At 34.8% G+C, this 17,460-nt stretch overlaps 1 protein-coding gene and 1 non-coding gene across 2 annotated transcripts in view; one reads left to right on the forward strand and one right to left on the reverse strand.

Moving 5' to 3' along the window:
• The window catches only part of LOC136025983 (bestrophin-2a-like), a 142,582-nt gene that overhangs the window by 21,390 nt on the left and 103,732 nt on the right, over window positions 1-17,460 (forward strand). Inside the window, exon 2 of the mRNA XM_065702120.1 lies at window positions 11,086-11,299. Coding sequence (XP_065558192.1) covers window positions 11,121-11,299 — 179 coding nt within the window. The 5' untranslated portion in view covers window positions 11,086-11,120. The remainder of the gene's footprint in view (window positions 1-11,085; window positions 11,300-17,460) is intronic.
• Window positions 4,107-4,178, reverse strand: Trnat-ugu (transfer RNA threonine (anticodon UGU)). Its single transcript has one exon. It is a non-coding gene; the product is annotated as a tRNA-Thr (tRNA).

Below are 17,460 nucleotides of genomic sequence, written 5' to 3' on the forward strand. Positions count from 1 at the left end.
TATTTTTTTTTTTGGCTAAATGGCTTTCTCATAATTTTGATCGAATGATTTTGAGAAAAAAAGAGCGGGGGACAAAGCCTAGTTGCCCTCCGATTTTTTGGTTAATTAAAAAGGCAACTAGAACTTTTAATTTTTTACGAATCTTTTTATTGGTAAAAGATTTACGTAACTTATAAATTAGCTTACGTAAAGAACTTTTGTATTCTCATGTTTTTATATACTGACGCCCCATCGTCAGTACCTCGCTCTTTACACTAAAGCTTAAATTTTATCTCAATTCATTAAGAATGACCCCTGAATCACAAAAGCCGTAGAATAAATAGTTGAAATTACTAAAAATACTTTAGCGTAAAGAGCGAGATATTAGAAGGAGGTGAGCCCCTCATATGGGTAATAATTTCTGTTTGTTTTAAGTTTTATTGCTGTTCCTTAATTCCAGCTGAAAAAGCTTTTTCACATTATTTTTTAACTGTTTTTTTTTTTAAATAATGCTAGTAAATCCTGCTCTCCCTTCATGGAAATTTTCTTCTCCCATGATAAATTCTCGAGGTAAAGTTCCCCCAGCATATCCCCTCTTCTCAACCCCTCCCCCCAAACGAAAAAATCCTCCTGAAAACGCCTGTATACTTCCCAATATCCATTGCTATATGTAAGCACAGGTCAAAGTTTGTAACTTGTTGCCCCTCCCACGGGGACTGTGGGGGAGTAAGTCGTCCCCAAAGACATAGTTATAAGGTTTTTCGACTACGCTGAATAAAATGGCTATCTCAGAATTTTGATCCGTTGACTTTGGGAAAATAATTAGCGTGGGAGGGGGCCTAGGTGCCCTCCATTTTTTTGGTCACTTAAAAAGGGCACTAGAACTTTTCATTTCCGTTAGAATGAGCCCTATTGCAACATTCTAGGACAACTGGGTCGATACGATCACCCCTGGGAAAAAAAACAAAACAAAAAAAAAAAACAACGAAAAAACAAAAAAACAAATAAACACGCATCTGTGATCTGCCTTCTGGCAAAAAATGCAAAATTCCACATTTTTGTAGATAGGAGTTCGAAACATCTACAGTAGGGTTCTCTGATACTCTGAATCTGATGGTGTGATTTTCGTTAAGATTCTATGACTTTTAGGGGGTGTTTCCCCCTATTTTCTAAAATAATGCAAATTTTCTCAGGCTCGTAACTTTTGATGGGTAAGACTAAACTTGATGAACCTTATATATTTAAAACCAGCATTAAAATACGATTCTTTTGATGTAGCTATTGATATCAAAATTCCATTTTTTAGAGTTTTGGTTACTATTGAGCCGGGTCGCTCCTTACTACAGTTCGTTACCACGAACTGTTTGACAAGAGAAAAAGAGAGTGAATTACGAGAAATACATTAGTGAGAATTGAACATTTTATAAAGACTCATTTTTTGAGTTCAAGAATTTTTCCGGTCCAATGCAATGAAATCGGTAGGAATCGAATATAGGGAGTATTAGCAGGACATAGAGGCACGTTGGCTGTCAGGCAGAAGGTTTTTGTGCTTACTCTGAACTAAGGAATGAAGTAACGTTTTTTTTTCCATTTGTTACGGAATTGCAAATTCACATTGCCTAACTGTTTTTTAGTCGATTAGTAAAATTAGCACACTTAAATGATCTTTAATTTTTATTAAGCATTTAAATTCAACTAACCACTCGCTTGTGGGAAGTAGTGTATCTGTTTTTAATGTACCAGATAAAACTCAGTCATGCCAAATGAATTTCTTGTTATAGCTGAAGCTCTGTTGTAATCAGGGACGAACACAGAACTAATGCTTGGGGAGGGGGATAACAATGAAACCTGGATTCCCTCATTAGTCTTTTTCACTCCTGTTTCCTATAGTTAGCGGAACTTTAGACATTCTGGGTGGGGGACAAGTGCCCTTAGTCTAACACCGTAGATCCAACCCTAAAGAATCAGAAATCAATATAAAGATGACAAAACGGATCAATGGTCAGTAAATGAAAACGAAGAGAAAGAAAAAAATCTAAACATTATTTCGCCCGTAAACAACAAGGCGTCTTCAGCGTAAAAAACAAAAACAAACTAGAATCTGATGCTAAAATATATATACATATATATATAAATATATATGGTTTTTCTGCAAATAAATTAACTTGGCAATTTAAAAAATTTAGTTTTCATTATAACGAACTTTTAAATAAATATCAAAAGAATTATCTAGAAATACTTAAAGAAATTTTCAACTAATTTCGGAGGTTTGAGAAATGTTGTTGCAGCACCATTTATTTTGAATTGTGTTTCTAATTGAGCGGATTTTTTTTTTTAAATTAGCCACATGGTAAAGATGAATTCTATAATTGTTTAGTTCATTCAGGTTTTTTGCAATGTGTTAATATTTGTAATTTGGTAAAATTTATTATATTTAGTTTACCTATTGTTGCTAAAAAGAGGGATATATTAACAGGATAAGCTTGTTTTGGTGTTACTTGGTTGTTTTACATTTGCTGTTTTTTTTTCTTTCATAGGCATGTATTTTGGGGGTGATACCTGACACGGGGATGCCATGGATATTCTGTGGTAGCCACAACACTTGGCTGGGCAGAGAATTTAATGTGGCGAAACCCTATAGACAAGTCCTGATGAGCCCTTGTGTTGGGTTGTTGCCTCTGAATTATTTGTCTTTATTATTTTTTTTATTGTTTGGTAAATGACGACTTATACTTATTGACGACATGACTGCCTGTCCATGGATTATTCTTTATGGTTGATTGTGTTTGGCTATGCTGTTTGACCTATGTGATTGTATGGATGAGTAGGGTTAAGGCCTCATTCAAGTGCTTGTCTATATTAATCACTAACTTAGGAAAACAGTCTTCCTTTTCTCCTTCTGTCTCTTTTTTTTTGTGCTTGTGCTGTTGCATTGGTGATTTCTCTTTTCATGATATATATATATATATATATATATATATATATATATATATATATATATATATATATATATATATATATATATATGTATATATATATATATATATATATATATATATATATATATATATATATATATATATATATATAAAACAAAAATAGACTAACATAAAATATATAATGTAGAGTTACTTATATATATAATTAGTTACATTTAGGTCTTTTATTGATCCATCCTTTTTTTAATAAAAGCAACATTTTACAGCTCATAAAAAAAATTTCAGTACTAAAGATTTGCTAATTTCATAAAAAGTTCCCGAAAATCTGAGGTAATTTAGGATGTTGAAGTGAGCCCCAAGATCCCATTGCGCATGTCTCTGTATAATAACAAACTTTTCCTTTTAATGTTATCATTTGAGCTGGTACATTTTTCATTTTCGTTTTATGCTTTGTCATTTTATCCCTTAAGTTAACTCCTAGTGGTAGTACCTTATTTTAATTTGTGAGATGTGTAAGGTAATGCAACATTTTTAACCTTTGTTTAAAAAGTATATGGATTTTAAAGACTTTTTTTATGTTAAATCAACACAGACAACCGCAGTTGTACTTATTTGCTGTATAATACACAATCGAGAACTCATACTGCGAACATGAGACCTAACCCAGTTTTCACGCTGTTTATACTAAACAGTTAGCTTCGGCTTGGGGGAAACTATATTTTAACTGTGTTTGAATCGAATATTTAGTTGGTATTTGGTTACGTTAGGACAGCCTAATTTAGGTTACGTATTTGATATAATGGGCTCTCCCCCTCAATAATTCTTTGTTGTAATTTTCAAAGTTCTGTTATAAAGTATTGTATTTTCATTATATTTTGTTTAATTTCATTAGCGTTCACCAAACTTCACTTTTCGAGTGTTTATTATGTAACACATAAGTACCATCGTTTTTTTTAGAATCCACATTCAGTTAACTGACTATCCTCATTTCTACATTATGCATTTATGCTATTATCTGTATCTATGCAATTTTCTTTTCGTGTATCTTTTGCTCTAAGGGGTCTGCATAATATGTTATGAGTTTAGAGTTCCATTATGGCACAAAAAGTTTGGATACGATTGCCATTCATAAAATTCAAAAAGTTCAAGTAATTGGACAGGGTCTAAATCCTAAATAAGCTAAAAGTTTGCCTCCACTGAGGATTGAACTCAGGACCCCTGGTTTACAAGACCAGTGCTCTGCCACTGAGCTATAGAGGCTCAAGTCTAGATAGAGCTAAAAAAAATTCTGTCCAACATTTTTCTTCTTGACGTAAAAGAACGACCAGGCACCATTGGAACCAATTCATTAATTTTCTGCTCTGGCTCTAGTGTTTAATCACTCTTCATCAGAAGAAAAGGCTATGAAATTCTGAAAACAACTTAGTATTATAGTCAATTATATTTTTATATAATTGATATTTTATATAACTTCTTTATATAAAAAAGGAAACATGTTAAAAAATAATTCTTACTTCATAATATGCAAAATTTTTTTAGTTAATACATTTTGAGGGCGTTTCGACAATACTTTACCCCCAACCCCCCTGATGTGCAAATATATAGTGTCACTCTTGTTTCAACTTAATACCTGTAAATTGAATCAACGCTGTGGAAATTAATAAACGGGAAAACGTTGGGGAATTACTTAATTTGGGCGATATATTTTCACATTAGGAGGGGGGAGGGCAGGTAGTAGAAGTAACCTCAAAAAGTGTTAACTATAATTGGTATTTATATATTATAGACACCATGTAGAACCGGTTTCTTTCTGTATTTGAGTATGTACTCGGTGATAATCAGCTCAGCGCGAGAGAGATGAACTACAGTTTGGTTATATCCTAATTAAATATTTTAGTTGGTATTTTGGAGAGGTTAGAAACCGTTTAATATAATGCGTTTTTGGGGAGCCTGATTTCCATAATTTTCTATCGTAGTTTCAGTAATTTTGTTACAACAGTATGTTTTTTCATCATGCCTATTTATATTTCATTAGCATTAACCTAACTGCACTTCTTGAGCGCAGTGGCTATAAGAGATAAGATAAATACTTGTCGATTATTCGAAACACATTCAAGAACTACGCTTAGGTTGCATCTCAGAAAACCGGATTCATAGTTACAAAAACAAATGACGGATCGAAGAAACTTCGACAGCATGCATTTGACTTGTGTAATTTGGGCTATATATTTGTGGATTAATGGTTTGGAGGGGGTTAGGTTGGGTTAAGTTAGGTTTCCATAATTTTTGTTTCTAAAGTATTATTCTATCATCATATTTTGTTATATTCCATTAGAATCAATCTAACTTCACTTCTTGGGCGTGTTTCCAGAAACCGACAAGTACTGGGGGCTCTTCTGAACAGAAGCGGTACAATTAGATTCATTAATCCCCCCTCCCTGATGATCTCTTACATAGCCCTTATAATATATTCCTTTGTTTTTCGCCCCGTATTACGGGTAGCCCCATCTTTTACTCGATAAAAATTCAGGTTCACGCGAGTGCAATAAAAAAGAATGTGGATAAAATATCAAGTGATTTTGAAACGTTGATAACAATGGAAGTAATTTCATAATCGTATTAAAAGAAACATGCTGCATATGATAAAGTAAGAATTTCATTGTTTTATGGACGGCTCAGATGGGGTTCGTAAAGTTCGTAAAGTCGTTCGCAAAGTATGTTTCTGTAAAGTTTTCACCACTCATATGAGTCTTGAACTATACGTGCGTTTTGAGCAGCAAACTATTCAAATTTCTGAAGCATTTCATACTTCAGAGAAAAAGTCTTAAAGAAACAAAAAGCTTGGGGCGTGAGTATAGTTAAATGAGGCATAAGGGCTTGTTACATATTCTTTTTTTAAGATCAAGCATATCAAGATTCCCTGGTTTTCCTATTTTCTTGTGAAGGTGACAGCAGTGCCAAAACTCCTGGCAAGAATTCAGTCCCATAGCACCCTAGATATTTAGTGCAAAATATTGAGACTAAATTCCAAACCGCTGATGTCTACTACACTTGAAATCGGCATATCTTCAGTTTCCTGATTCCATATTTCCAAATCTGTTCAAAAGTTTTGCTCTGGAACTCTTTCCCTATTGGTCAACTTTATGAGTTTTTCGAAAACGAAGCAACTTTACGAACACCGTCTGAGCTGTCTATTAGTGTTTTCGGTACTTGTGTGTTAATACGCCACTCACTCAAGTTTATGCTGTGTAAAACTTGAGAAAACCGGTCTCTTCGTCAGTATAGAGACAAATTTGGGATATATATTTGCATATTAGGGGGGGGGGGTAAAGTATAGCGGGTCTGCATGCAAAATGTGTTAGGTACAATTATTCAGCATATTAAGATATAAGAATTGTTTTCTAACTTCAAATTGTCCAAGTACTTTATACCCCCGTCCTCTAATGTGCAAATATATAGCCCAAATTATATATTTCCCTTCTATTCTGTCACTTGTCTTTGTCTTGTCTCACGCTAAACTGAAAGAACCTTCTGAAGAAACCGGATTGTTCTCGAGTTTTACACAGCGTAAACTCGAGTGAGTGGCGCATAATACACACATACCATGTTTTTTTTTATAGTTTTGCTCATATAGGGCTTTATCTGGAGGTATCAGGGGAGGGACTGAAGTGCATTGTCAGAACCTCGTGTAGATAGATAGAAAGATAGATAAGTGTATTTCAAAAGCCCATGGGCCATATACACACAAAAATATAAATAAATAACAAACAAGCAAGGAAATTAAACAACAGTACAAATTACAAACACGTGCAGAAACAGAATACAACTTGGAAATACCTAATCTAACAACATAAGAAATTAATCATATAAACTTTTCGTTCTTACTAAGGATTTATTTATATACACTCCCACTTGAAATGTTGTGGTTGGGTTACTATTTTGCAGAATACCAGGAAGCATCAAATTAAGCCCATGCAAATAATTTTCCAGCAAATCAAAGAGCCCCGGGCATTTCCGGAAAAGATGATCCAAGTCTTGATCCTCATCTTCACAAAGGGGACAAACATACCGATTATCAGGACCAACTATCATTTTTTTTGTCAAACATTTTTTGCCTGTTCTGGATTGGATGAAAATTCACCCTAAGCTGAATCCACCGACGTAGAATCATAGCCGGTAAATTAAATTTAAAATGACACTGGATCCGGTCGGGATTTAAAATAAGAGATCTGAGCTACGAGTTCCTTCTAAATATGAAGTTTCATTAAGATCCGATATCCGATCACCCCTTCATAAGTTAAAAATACCTCATTTTTTCTAATTTTAAGAATTAACCCTCCCCCAAACTCCCCCAAAGAGAGGAGATCCGTTCCGGTTATGTCAATCACATATCTAGAACTTGTACTTAGTTTTTCCACCAAGTTTCATCCCGATCCCTCCACTCTGAGTGTTTTCCAAGATTTTAGGCTTCCCTTCCAACTCCCCCCAGTGCCACCGGATCCAGTTAGGATTTAAAATAAGAGCTCTGAGACACGATATCAAACAGTTCGTGGTAAGGAACTGTAGTAAGGAGCAACCCGACTCATTAGTAACCAAAACTCTAAAAAATGGAATTTTGATACCAATAGCTACATCCAAAGAATCGCATTTTAATGCTTATTTTAAATATATAAGTTTCATCAAGTTTAATCTTACCTATCAAAAGTTACGAGCCTGAGAAAATTTGCCTTATTTTTAGAAAATAGGAGGAAACACCCCCTAAAAGTCATAGAATCTTAACGAAAATCACACCATCAGATTCAACGCATCGGAGAACCCTATTGTAGAAGTTTCAAGCTCCTATCTACAAAAATGTGGAATTTTGTATTTTTTGCCAGAAGGCAGATCACGGATGCGTGTTTATTTGTTTGTTTGTTTTTTTCTCCAGGGGTGATCGCATCGATCCAGTTGTCCTACAATGTTGCGAGAGGGCTCATTCTAACGGAAATGAAAAGTTCTAGTACCCCTTTTAAGTGACCAAAAAATTTGGAGGGCACCTAGGCCCCCTCCCGCGCTAATTATTTTCCCAACGTCAACGGATCAAAATTCTGAGATAGCCATTTTAATCAGCGTAGTAAAAAATCTTATAGCTATGTCTTTGGGGACCACTTACTCCCCCACAGTCCCCGTGGGAGGGGCTACAAGTTACAAACTTTGACCAGTGCTTACATATAGTAATAGGTATTGGGAAATGTACAGCCGTTTTCAGGGGGTTTTCTTCGTTAGGGGGAGGGTTTGAGAAGAAGGGGTATGTTGGGGGATATATTTGGGGAACTTTCCATCGAGGAATTTGTCATGGGGAAGAAAATTTCCATGAAGGGAGTGCGGAACTTTCTAGCATTATTTAAAAAAAAAAACACTATGAAAAAATAAATATGAAAAAGTTTTTTCAACTGGAAGTAAGGAGTAGCATTAAAACTTAAAACGAATAGAAATTATTACGCATATGAGGGGTTCACGCTCACCTCCTCCTAATACTTTGCTCTTTACGCTAAAGCATTTTTAGTAATTTCAACTATTTATTCTACGGCTTTTTTTTATTCAGGGTTCATTCTTAATGAATTAGGACACAATTTAGGCTTTAGTGCAAAGAGCGAGGTACCGACGAGGGGGTGAACCCCCTCATATATGTAATAAAAACATGAGGATACAAAAGTTCGTTACGTAAGCTAATTTATAAGCTGGGTATATCTTTTACTAATAAAAAAATTCGCAAAAAATTAGAAGAGGGCAACTAGGCTTCCTCCCCCACTTCTCTTTTCTCAAAATCAGTCGATCAAAACTATGAGAAAGCCATTTAGCCAAAAAAAAAAAAAAAAAAAAAAAAAAAAAAAAAAAAAAAAAAAAAAAAAAAAAATGCAAATTTGGTTTTAATTATTCCTCTGCGGAGAGCCAAAATAAAAACATGCATTGATTCAAAAACGTTCAGAAATTAAATAAAAAAAACAAGTTTTTTCAACTCAAAGTAAGGAGCGACATTAAAACTTAAAACGAACAGAAATTACTTCGTATATGAAAGGGGCTGCTTCCTCATCAACGTCCCGCTCTTTACACTAAAGTTTTTTACTTTTTAAAAAGTAGAGTTGGGAGAAAGAGCCAAAATTTAGCGTAGAGACCGGAACGTTGATGAAGAAGCAGCCCTATTCATATCTGGCAGCACCGGAGCAGCTGCAGCCTTTTCTAATTATCCTATTCTCTTCAGGGCATTTATAATGATAAAAGTAATAATAATATTTATAATAATATTATTATCATTATTATTTTATATCAGAGCTTTTAAGCCATATACAAATTTTCTAGATATCAAACAGATCTTGGTAACAAACTGTAGTAAAGAGCGATCCGGCTCAATAGTAACCAAAACTCTAAAAAATGGAGTTTTGATACCAATAGCTACATCAAAAGAATTGCATTTTAATGCTGATATTAAATATATAAGTTTCATCAAGGTTAGTCTTACCCATCAAAAGTTACGAGCCTGATAAAATTTGCGTTATTTTAGAAAATAGGGAAAAACACCCCCTAAAAGTCATAAAATCTTAACGAAAAACACACCATCAGATTCAGCGTATTAGAGAACCCTACTGTAGAAGTTTCAAGCTCCTATCTACAAAAATGTGAAATTTTTTATTTTTTGCCAGAAGGCAGATCACGGATGCGTGTTTATTTGTTTGTTTGTTTTTTTTATCCCAGGGGTGATCGTATCGACCCAGTTGTCCTAGAATGTTGCAAGAGGGCTCATTCTAACGAAAATGAAAAGTTATAGTTCCCTTTTTAAGTGAGCAAAAAATTGGAGGACACCTAGGCCCCCTCCCACGCTAATTATTTTCCCAAAGTCAACGGATCAAAATTCTGAGATAGCCATTTTATTCAGCATAGTCGAAAAACCTTATAACTATGTCATTGGGGACGACTTAATCCCCCACAGTACCCGTGGGAGGGGCAACAAGTTACAAACTTTGACCAGTGCTTACATATAGTAATGGTTATTGGGAAGTGTACAGGCGTTTTCAGGAGGATTTTTTGGTTGGGGGGAGGGGTTGAGAAGAGGGGGATATGCTGGGGGAACTTTCCATGGAGAATTTGTCATGGGGGAAGAACATTTCCATGCAGGGAGCGCAGGATTTACTAGCATTATTTAAAAAAGCAATGAAAAAATAAATATGAAAAAGTTTTTTCAGCTGGACGTAAGGAACAGCATTAAAACTTAAAACAAACAGACATTGTTACCCATATGAGGGGCTCACCTCCTCCTAATACCTCACTCTTTACGCTAAAATATTCTTAGTAATTTCAACTATTTATTCTACGGCTTTTGTGATTCAGGGGTCATTCTTAATGAATGAGGACAACATTTAAGCTTTAATGTAAAGAGCGAGGTGCTGAAGAGGGGACGAACCCCCTCACATATGTAATAAAAACATGAAAATACAAAAGTTCTTTACGTAATCTAATTTATAAGTTACGTAAATCTTTTACTAATAAAAAGATTCGTATAAAATTAAAAGTTCTAGTTGCCTTTTTAACTGGCCAAAAACTCGGAGGCCAGCTAGGCTTCCTCCACCGCTCTTTCTTTCTCAAAATCATTCGATCAAAATTATGAGAAAGCCATTAAGCCAAAAAAAAAAAAAAAAAAAAAAAAAAATTCAGGTTTCGTTTTAATTATTCCTCTGCGGAGAGCCAAAATCAAAACATGCATTGATTCAAAAACGTTCAGAAATTAAATGAAAAAACAAGTTTTTTTAACTGAAAGTAAGGAGCGACATTAACACTTAAAACGAACAGAAATTACTTCGTATATGAAAGAGGCTGCTTCCTCATCAACGCCCCGCTCTTTACGCTAAAGTTTTTTACTGTTTCAAAAAGAAGAATTGAGAGAAAGAGTCAAACTTTAGCGTAAAGAGCGGGGCGTTGATGAGGAAGCGGCCTCTTTCATATACGAAGTAATTTCTGTTCGTTTTAAGTTTTAATGTCGCTCCTTACTTTCAGTTAAAAAAACTTGTTTTTTTATTTAATAACATTAAGACTGGTAGCACAACATGCATTTAAAAATCAATAAAATCGAATCTGTTATTACTTTTGGAATGTTGTTAATATTCTCCTCCTAATATTCTACTTTTCTTCCCAGATATCATCCGATGTCTAAGTCGTGCGATTCGAGAGATGACTGTCAGCTATCAATACGAAGTAGCCTCATCCACATCTGGAGGATTCACTCGACTTCTTCTTAAGTGGAAAGGATCACTCTATAAGTTAATATATAGAGAGATGATTGCCTTTCTACTTCTATTTATTACCGTAAGCCTGATTTATAGAATGGCGCTGAATGAAAGCCAGCAAAGGTAAGCACTGAATGTGTTGCAAGGTTGCAAGGGTCTTAATAAAAACCCATTGGGCGACTGTCTAAAGAGTTGTTTCTAATTCTACTACTTTTTGTATCAAACAGTTCGTGGTAACGAACTGTAGTAAGGAGCGACCCGGCTCAATAGTAAACGAAACATTTAAAAACGAAATTTTGATGCTGAAAGATATATCAAAAGAATCTGATTTTTACGCTGATTTTAAATATATAAGTTTCATCAAATTTAGTCTTTGTCATCAAATATTACGAGCCTGAGAAAATTTGCCTTATTTTTGAAGATAGGGGGTAACACCCCCTAAAAGTCATAGGATCTACAAAAATGTGGAATTTCGTATTTTTTGCCAGAAGACAAATCACGGGTGCGTGTTTATTTTTTTTCCCAGGGGTCATCGTATCGACCAAGTGGTCCTAGAGTGTTGCAAGAGGGCTCATTCTAACGGAAATGAAATGTTATAGTGCTCTTTTTAAGTGACCAAAAAAATTGGAGGGCACCTAGGCCCCCTTCCCACGCTCATTTTTTTTCAAAGTCAGCAGATCAAAATTTTGAGATAGCCATTTTGTTCCGCATAGTCAAAAACAATAATAACTATGTCTTTGGGGATGACTTACCCCCCAAAGTCCCTGGGGGAGGGGCTGCAAGTTACAAACTTTAACCAATGTTTACATACAGTAATAGTTACTGGGAAGTGTACCGACGTTATCAGGGGGATTTCTTTGGTTTGGGTGTGGGGTTCAGGGGAGGGGGCTATATGGGAGGATCTTTCCTTGGAGGAATATTTCATGGGGGAAGAGAAATTCAATGAAAAGGGTGCAGGATTTTCTAGCATTACTATTAAAAAAAAAACAATGAAAATATAAACATGAAAAGGTTTGTTTAATTGAAAGTAAGGACAAGCATTAAAACTTAAAACGAAAAAGCGAGGTATTTAGGAGGAGATAAATACTTCGCTCTTTATGCTAAACAATTTTTAAGTAATTTCAACTATTTATTCTACGGCCTTTCCGATTCAGGGGTCATTCTTAAAGAATTGGGACAAAACAAGATTTAGTGTGAAGAGCGAGGTATTAACGAGGGGACCAACCCCCTCATATATATAATCAAAAAATAAGAATATAAAAGTTTGTTACGTAATTTAATTCTTAAGTTACGTATATTTTTTACTAATAAAAACGTTCATTAAAAATTAAAAGATCTAGTTGCCTTTTTAAGTAACCGAAAAATTGGAGGGCAGCTAGCCCTCCTTCCCCACCCCTCATTTCTCAAAATCGTCTGATCAAAACTAAGAGAAAGCCATTTATCCAAAAAAAGAATTAATATGCAAATTTCATTTTAATAATTTATGTATGGAGAGCCAAAATCAGACAGGCATTAATTCAAAAACTTTTAGAAATTAAATAAAAAAAACAAGTTTTTTGAAATGAAAGTAAGGAGCGAAATTAAAACTTAAAACGAACAGAAATTACTCTGTATATGAAAGGAGCTTTTCCTCCTCGACACCCCGCTCCTTGCGCTAAAGTTTGATTCTTTCTCGCAACTCTACTTTTTAAAACAATAAAAAACTTTAGCGTAAGGAGCGGGGTGTCGAGGAGGAAAAGCCCCTTTCATATACGGAGTAATTTCTGTTCGTTTTAAGTTTTAATGTCGCTCCTTACTTTCATTTCAAAAAACTTGTTTTTTTTATATTTAATCTACTGAAAGATATATTATGATCTTTTCTTGTCTGGCTACCATTCAAATATTCACGAACACGAAGTGGCGCTTCCCAAGCTTGGTGGAAGTGTGCCAAGCGTGGCAGACACTGTACAAAGCTCGGCAGAACTGTGTGTCACACGTGGTGTTATGAGACGTAAACCAGGGACTGAAGATGCGTGTGCGTTCTGTTGAACTGAATATGCAAGAACTGGAAAAAATGCTCTGAGTGCATCGAATAGAAGTTCAGTCCTTTTTTATGCAAGCATTCAATCACGAACCTTGAAAAATGCAAAATTTGTATCTGAAGTCTAAAATCGGTCCAAATATTTTATTCGAAGGGCTTGAGAAGGATCTTGCTACTATAAAAAACTTTTTGACATACTAACTCGATTTTGGATATATTAAACAGATTATCAGATTTACGCAACACACAACTAATACATTTTATAACGTACTAAGCGAAGCATAATAACTAACTGCTCATAACCAGGCAATTACGATAATTGGACTTGATTAATTTGCTAAATTGTTTCAAGGATGTGTAAGAATTATGTCGTCAACTTTAGTCCTCCAATAGATTTTTAGAAATATCGTAGGTCTTTTGTTTTTCGTTTTTTATCATAACTCTACATTTTGTAACAGTAAGAAACTTTAGCATAAAGACTTCTTTTTTCTCTACATCTTCTCTTAACTCTACATTTTGAAACAGTAAGAAACTTTAGCATAAAGAGCGGGGCGTTGAGAAGGAAAAGCCCCTTTCATATACGGAGTAATTTCTGTTCGTTTTAAGTTTTAATGTCGCTCCTTACTTTCATTTAAAAAACTTCTTTTTTTTCATTTAATTTCTGAACGTTTTTGAATCAATGCATGTTTTGATTTTGGCTCTCCGCAGAGGAATACTTAAAACGAAATTTGTATATTTATTTTTTTTGGCTAAATGGCTATCTCGGAATTTTGATCCGTTGACTTTGGGAAAATAATTAGTGTGGGAGGGTGCCCAGGTTCCCTCCAGTTTTTTTGTCACTTAAAAAGGGCACTGGAACTTTTTATTTCCGTTAGAATGAGCCCTCTCGCAACATTCTAGGACAACTGGGTCGATACGATCACCCCTGGAAAAAAAAACAAAAAAAAAACAAACAAATAATCACGCATCCGTGATCTGCCGTTAAGATTCTATGACTTTTAGGGGGTGTTTCCCCCCATTTTCTAAAATAACGCAAATTTTCTCAGGCTCTTAAATTTTGATGGGTAAGACTAAACTTGATGAAACCTATATATTTAAAATCTTTAAAAGATTCTTTTGATGTAGCTATTGGTATCAAAATTCCATTTTTTAGAGTTTTGGTTACCATTGAGCCGGGTCGCTCCTTTTACAGTTCGTTACCACGAACTGTTTGATAGCCCGACTTAATATTCTTCAATTAAGTAGAACCTGTTTCCCTGACACTGAATCCTAATGAAATGTATCAAACAAAATAAAATATAATAATTTAAGAACCAATTTGAGCTACATATTTGCATACCAAAGGGGGGGGGGAGTAAAGTATAGCGGGTCTGCATGCCTAATGTGTTAGGTATAATTATTCTGCATATTATGAAGTAAGAATTGTTTTCTAACTTCACACTGGGCAAATACCATACCCCCCCCTAGTGTGCAAATATATAGCCCAAATTATATATATCCCATCTATTCTATCACTTCCTTTTGTCTTGTCTCACGCTAAGCTGAAAGAAACAAACAACAACAAAACTGGCTCTACAATGCGTCAACGGATGAACAACTTGAGTGGTCGGGGCTGTATCATACAAGTATGGAAAAACTTTGCAAAACAAGAATAAAAAGAACATCATATAGAGCCGTTAAAGGCGCTTAGCGCGTCAACTTTTCAGACGCTCTCAGCACACTTTCTCAGGAGTCTCTTTTTTCTGGGACAGGTGGAAAGCATGTTTGCCTAGTCCTGCATCACCAGGGTTACTGCATCGTTAAAATAATGAAGGGCATGCTTAGTAGCTTTCTGATGGATACTAAACTAAGAAGTGTATCTGATGGGGTATGGGTGAGCCCCTCCCCCAACTAATTTTTTTCCCTGTGTACCTATTGGAAGGTTATTTTCTACTGTCTTACGTTTTAATATCAAACAGTTCGTGGTAACGAACTGTAGTAAGGAGCGACCCGGCTCAATAGTAATCAAAACTCTAAAAAATGGAATTTTGATACCAATAGCTACATCAAAAGAATCGCATTTTAATGCTGGTTTTAAATATATAAGTTTCATCAAGTTTAGTCTTACCCATCAAAAGTTACGAGCCTGAGAAAATTTGCGTTATTTTAGAAAATAGGGGGACACAATCCCCTAAAAGTCATAGAATCTTAACGAAAATCACACCATCAGATTCAGCGTATCAGAGAACCCTACTGTAGAAGTTTCGAGCTCCTATCTACAAAAATGTAGAATTTTGCATTTTTTGCCAGAAGGCAGATCACGGATGCGTGTTTATTTGTTTTTTTGTTTTGTTTTTTTTTTTTTTCCAGGGGTGATCGTATCGATCCAGTTGTCCTAGAATGTTGCAAGAGGGCTCATTCTAACGGGAATGAAAAGTTCTAGTGCCCTTTTTAAGTGACCAAAAAAATTGGAGGGCACCTAGGCCCCCTCCCACGCTAATTATTTTCCCAAAGTCAACGGATCAAAATTCTGAGATAGCCATTTTATTCACCGTAGTCGAAAAACCTTATAACTATGTCTTTGGGGACGACTTACTCCCCCACAGTCCCCGTGGGAGGGGCAACAAGTTACAAACTTTGACCTGTGCTTACATATAGTAATGGTTATTGGGAAGTATACAGGCGTTTTCAGGAGGATTTTTTTGGTTTGGGGGAGGGGTTGAGAAGAGGGGGATATGCTGGGGGAACTTTCCTTCGAGAATTTGTAATGGGAGAAGAAAATTTCCATGAAGGGAGAGCAGGATTTACTAGCATTATTTAAAAAAAAAACAATTACAAAATAAAAGTGAAAAAGCTTTTTCAGCTGGAAGTAAGGAATAGCAATAAAACTTAAAACAAACAGAAATTATTACCCATATGAGGGGCTCAACTCCTTCTAATACCTCGCTCTTTACACTAAAGTATTTTCAGTAATTTCAACTACTTATTCTACGGCTTTTGTGATTCAGGGGGTCATTCTTAATGAATTGGGATAAAATTTAAGCTTTAGTGTAAAGAGCGAGGTACTGACGATGGGGCGAATCCCCTCATATATGTAATAAAAACATGAGAATACAAAAGTTCTTTACGTAAGCTAATTTATAAGTTACGTAAATCTTTTACCAATAAAAAGATTCGTAAAAAATTAAAAGTTCTAGTTGCCTTTTTAATTAACCAAAAAATCGGGGGGCAACTAGGCTTCGTCCCCCGCTCTTTTTTTCTCAAAATGATTCGATCAAAATTATGAGAAAGCCATTGAGCCAAAAAAAAAAAATATGCAAATTTCGTTTTGATTATTCCTCTGCGGAGAGCCAAAATCAAAACATGCATTGATTCAAAAACGTTCAGAAATTAAATAAAAAAAAACAAGTTTTTTTAACTGAAAGTAAGGAGCGACATTAAAACTTAAAACGCACAGAAATTACTTCGTATATGAAAGAGGCTGCTTCCTCATCAACGCCCCGCTCTTTACGCTAAAGTTTTTTACTGTTTTAAAAAGAAGAATTGAGAGAAAGAGTCAAACTTTAGCGTAAAGAGCGGGGCGTTGATGAGGAAGCAGCCTCTTTCATATACGAAGTAATTTCTGTGCGTTTTAAGTTTTAATGTCGCTCCTTACTTTCAGTTAAAAAAACTTGTTTTTTTTATTTAATACCAACAAAAGATAGGAAGCTTAAACCTACTTTTCTTGGATCAATTTTGAAAATCATTTTTCACTGCTTCATCCAACCTTTTGTTTCTTATTGTCCAATAGTAACAATGTCGACTTTTGCTTTTCTTTTAAAACTGCTTTCTAAAATTTACAATAACGCTAGAAACCTTATCCAGGAAACGAATTGCTTAGAAATTATTCCCTTACTCTATCTTGAATTTATTTTTTCTTGTACATGTTTTACTTTTTCTCAGCTTTATGGTGACCTTCCCCTGCCCTTAAATGTTCCACCGTCTTTTATCTCGGATCAAAATAATTATCTCCGCAATATAAAAGAATCATATTCAAATTCCTTTTACTCATTGTGTAAGGTCAGATTTCAGTTCTTGAATCATGTTATATTGAATAAGTTGCCTGAATCAGCCGGAAGGTGCCACTCTTTCAGGTTGTTCAAAGATTGTTAATTTTCTTTTTGATTCTTTGAAGCTATTTTAATCTACTTACTTATTACTATATTTTTTTATTGGAGTCTATTTAACCTACCTAATTTATTTAATCTATCCAATCTATCTAGCTTTTCCACTCTGTATTTTTTAT

The sequence above is a fragment of the Artemia franciscana genome, chromosome 1, assembly GCF_032884065.1.
Source record: "Artemia franciscana chromosome 1, ASM3288406v1, whole genome shotgun sequence".
NCBI classification, from domain to species: Eukaryota; Metazoa; Arthropoda; class Branchiopoda; order Anostraca; family Artemiidae; genus Artemia; species Artemia franciscana.